General features: G+C 47.0%; 1 protein-coding gene across 1 annotated transcript; it reads left to right on the top strand.

Moving 5' to 3' along the window:
- The first annotated feature begins 699 nt into the window (after positions 1-699).
- On the top strand, positions 700-1,647 carry LOC118533700 (olfactory receptor 10H1). Its single transcript, XM_036089112.2, has one exon. It carries the CDS (start codon positions 700-702, stop codon positions 1,645-1,647), a length of 948 nt encoding a protein of 315 aa, XP_035945005.2.
- Positions 1,648-3,028: the final 1,381 nt, after the last annotated feature.

The raw sequence follows: 3,028 nt of genomic DNA, 5'->3' as shown, positions 1-3,028 counted from the left end.
CAAGTCTTAGCTCTGCCATTTTGACAGCTTCGCCTTGAGCAAGTTGCCCAACCTCTATGCACACCAATATTCTCAATGAGTATGCTCAAGATACTCAAAATGCAGGTGATAAAAACAGCACCTCCCTCACTAGGTTAATGAGAGGGTTAAATCATCAGAGGCACAGAGTGAGAACTCAGTCAGTGTGTTAGCCTTAAAAATAAAAACCGCCAGTTACTGTATCAGCAAAAGATGTGTTTATTTGGGAATAAAAGAGAATCACAATCCAGCGCAAACAAGCCACCGAAAAACCAAAGGCAGGTTGGGGGAACAAAGGAAAGGTAGACTTTTTAAGGAGAAAAGGGGAAAGTCAAGAAGGTTGTTATAAAAAGTCCATTAGAATAAACTGAGAGTTAAAAGAATAGTGGCTTCTCACTGGGACAACTGTTAGGGGTGGGGAGTAGTGTCCACGCCCAAGGTCAAGTCCACCTCTTCCTATCTGGTTGTCCAGTTTGCAATCCACCAGGAGGGGCAGGATGTGAGGGCTCTCCCTGCTGAAACCTCCCAGTGCATTTTAGTGAGGTTTCCCTCTACTAATTTTCACAAATGTCAGCTGTCATTGATCATGGGCAGCCTCCTGAGCAGGTCCAGGTATGGTGAAAGCCTTTCTCCACCCAGTAGCTGACCTCTCTCTGTCACACTTCACCCCAGGCAGCTTCCATGCAGAGAGGCAATTTCTCAGTGGTGACTGAATTCATCCTCGTGGGTTTCTCCACCTTCCCCCACCTTCAGCTAATGTTCTTCTTGCTGTTCCTGTTGATGTACCTGTTCACACTGCTGGGGAACCTGCTCATCTTGACCACTGTGTGGAATGAGCGCAGCCTGCACACGCCCATGTACCTCTTCCTGTGTGCCTTGTCCATCTCCGAGATCCTCTACACCTTGGCCATCACCCCACGCCTGCTGGCCGACCTGCTCTCCACATGCTACACCATTGCCTTTGCGGCCTGTGTCAGCCAGATGTTCTTCTCCTTCATGTTCGGCTTCACCCACTCCTTCCTGCTCACCGTCATGGGCTATGACCGCTATGTGGCCATCTGCCACCCCCTGCGTTACAACGTGCTCATGAGCCCCCGGGGCTGTGCCTTCCTGGTGGCCTGGTCCTGGGTTGGTGGCTCGGTCATGGGGCTGGTGGTGACCATGGCCGTTTTCTGCCTCAACTTCTGTGGACCCAATGAGATCCACCATTTTGCTTGCCATGTGCCACCACTGTTGAAGCTGGCCTGTGGAACTAATGTACCAATAGTGGCCCTGGGCGTGGGTCTGGTGTGCATCACTGCCCTGCTGGGCTGCTTTCTCCTCATCCTCCTCTCGTATGCCTTCATCGTGGCTGCCATCCTGAAGATCCCCTCAGCTGAGGGTCGGCACAAAGCCTTCTCCACCTGTGCCTCCCACCTCACTGTGGTGGTCGTGCACTATGGCTTCGCTTCTGTCATCTACCTCAAGCCCAAGGCTCTCCAGTCTCTGGAAGGAGACACCCTGATGGGCATCACCTACACGGTCCTCACACCCTTCCTCAGCCCCATCATCTTTAGTCTCAGGAACAAGGAGCTGAAGACTGCCATGAAGAAGACCTTCCTCAGCAAACTCTACCCAGAAAAAATATGATGATCTGGGAAGAATTACTTGGAAACAGCTAAATTGTGTTATCAGATGCTACCATTAGAAATGGCACCCTGTAACATATAATGTATTATTTGTTTCAGAGGTACAGATCTGTGATTCAACAGTCTTGCACAATTCACAGTGCTCACCATAGCACATACCCTCCCCAATGTCTATCACCCAGCCACCCCATCCCGCCCACCCCCCACCACTCCAGCAAAAAAAAAAAAAAAAGAAGAAGAAGAAGAAGAAGATAGCAGGAAGGGAAGAATGAAGTGGGGGAAATTGGAGGGGGAGATGAACCATGAGAGACGATGGACTCTGAAAAACAAACTGAGGGTTCTACAGGGGAGGTCGGTGGGAGGATGGGTTAGCCTGGTGATGGGTATTAAAGAGGGCACGTTCTGCATGGAGCACTGGGTGTTATACACAAATAATGAATCGTGGAACACTACATCAAAAACTAATGATGTAATGTAAGGTGATTAACATAACATAAAAAAAAAGAAATGGCACCCTGTAAACATGTGATAACCTAAATTTATCTGATGCTTTCAGGTTTACAAGTACCCTTGAAGGCAATGGTTAATCAGCATTAAGAGTGTATTAAGATGTATGAGATGATGACACACAGAGAACATCAGACTTCATGATTCTTACCTGCTGCAGGACACTTTATCAGGCAGCATCAAACATGGGATCTGTTCTTCTCCTGCCAGAAGCCAGGGTGGTCTAATTACTCCCATGATCATTAATCCATATTATGAAGAAAAATGGAAGATGTCAGGTCTCCACCTTCTACTAGGCAGCAATGGGTACCTACAGCATGGATTTTGCAAGGCTACAAAAGACTAAGCTAGATTATAACAGAGGAGAACAAAGCACCCAAAATTTCGGCATTACACAGATCTGTGCAATAGCAGTTAGAAACAGTAATAAAGCAGACTCACACACACACACACAAAATCAAGGAAACCTCTGCATTGCAAGTGTGCATCTTAAGCAGCTGCAGAGAAACAGAGACATCTCCACAATAAGTTCAAGGAAAAAGTCCCACCGTGAGAAATTCCCTGTTGTGTTAGAGAGTGATGTGGCACACAGGCCAGTGGGGAGCTCTTTGTTGGGCCACAATGAGTGCAGAGTCCAGGATAAAGGCATATCTCATGATCAGACCGGCTTAATATTTCCCTGTGGGCATGAGGGGGGGATTTAAGGTTGACCATTCTACATAATTTATACGTATTTATAATTTGTTGAAAATATGTATATTTAAGAGAATGACAAATACTGTATAATATCACTTATATGCAAAACCTAAAAAAGCTGAACTCGTGAAAACAGAGTAAAATGGTTGGTTACCAGGGACTGAGGGGGGTTTGGGGAG

This window comes from Halichoerus grypus, chromosome 1, assembly GCF_964656455.1.
Source record: "Halichoerus grypus chromosome 1, mHalGry1.hap1.1, whole genome shotgun sequence".
NCBI lineage: Eukaryota > Metazoa > Chordata > Mammalia > Carnivora > Phocidae > Halichoerus > Halichoerus grypus.
This window is presented reverse-complemented; position numbering and strand designations above follow the sequence as displayed.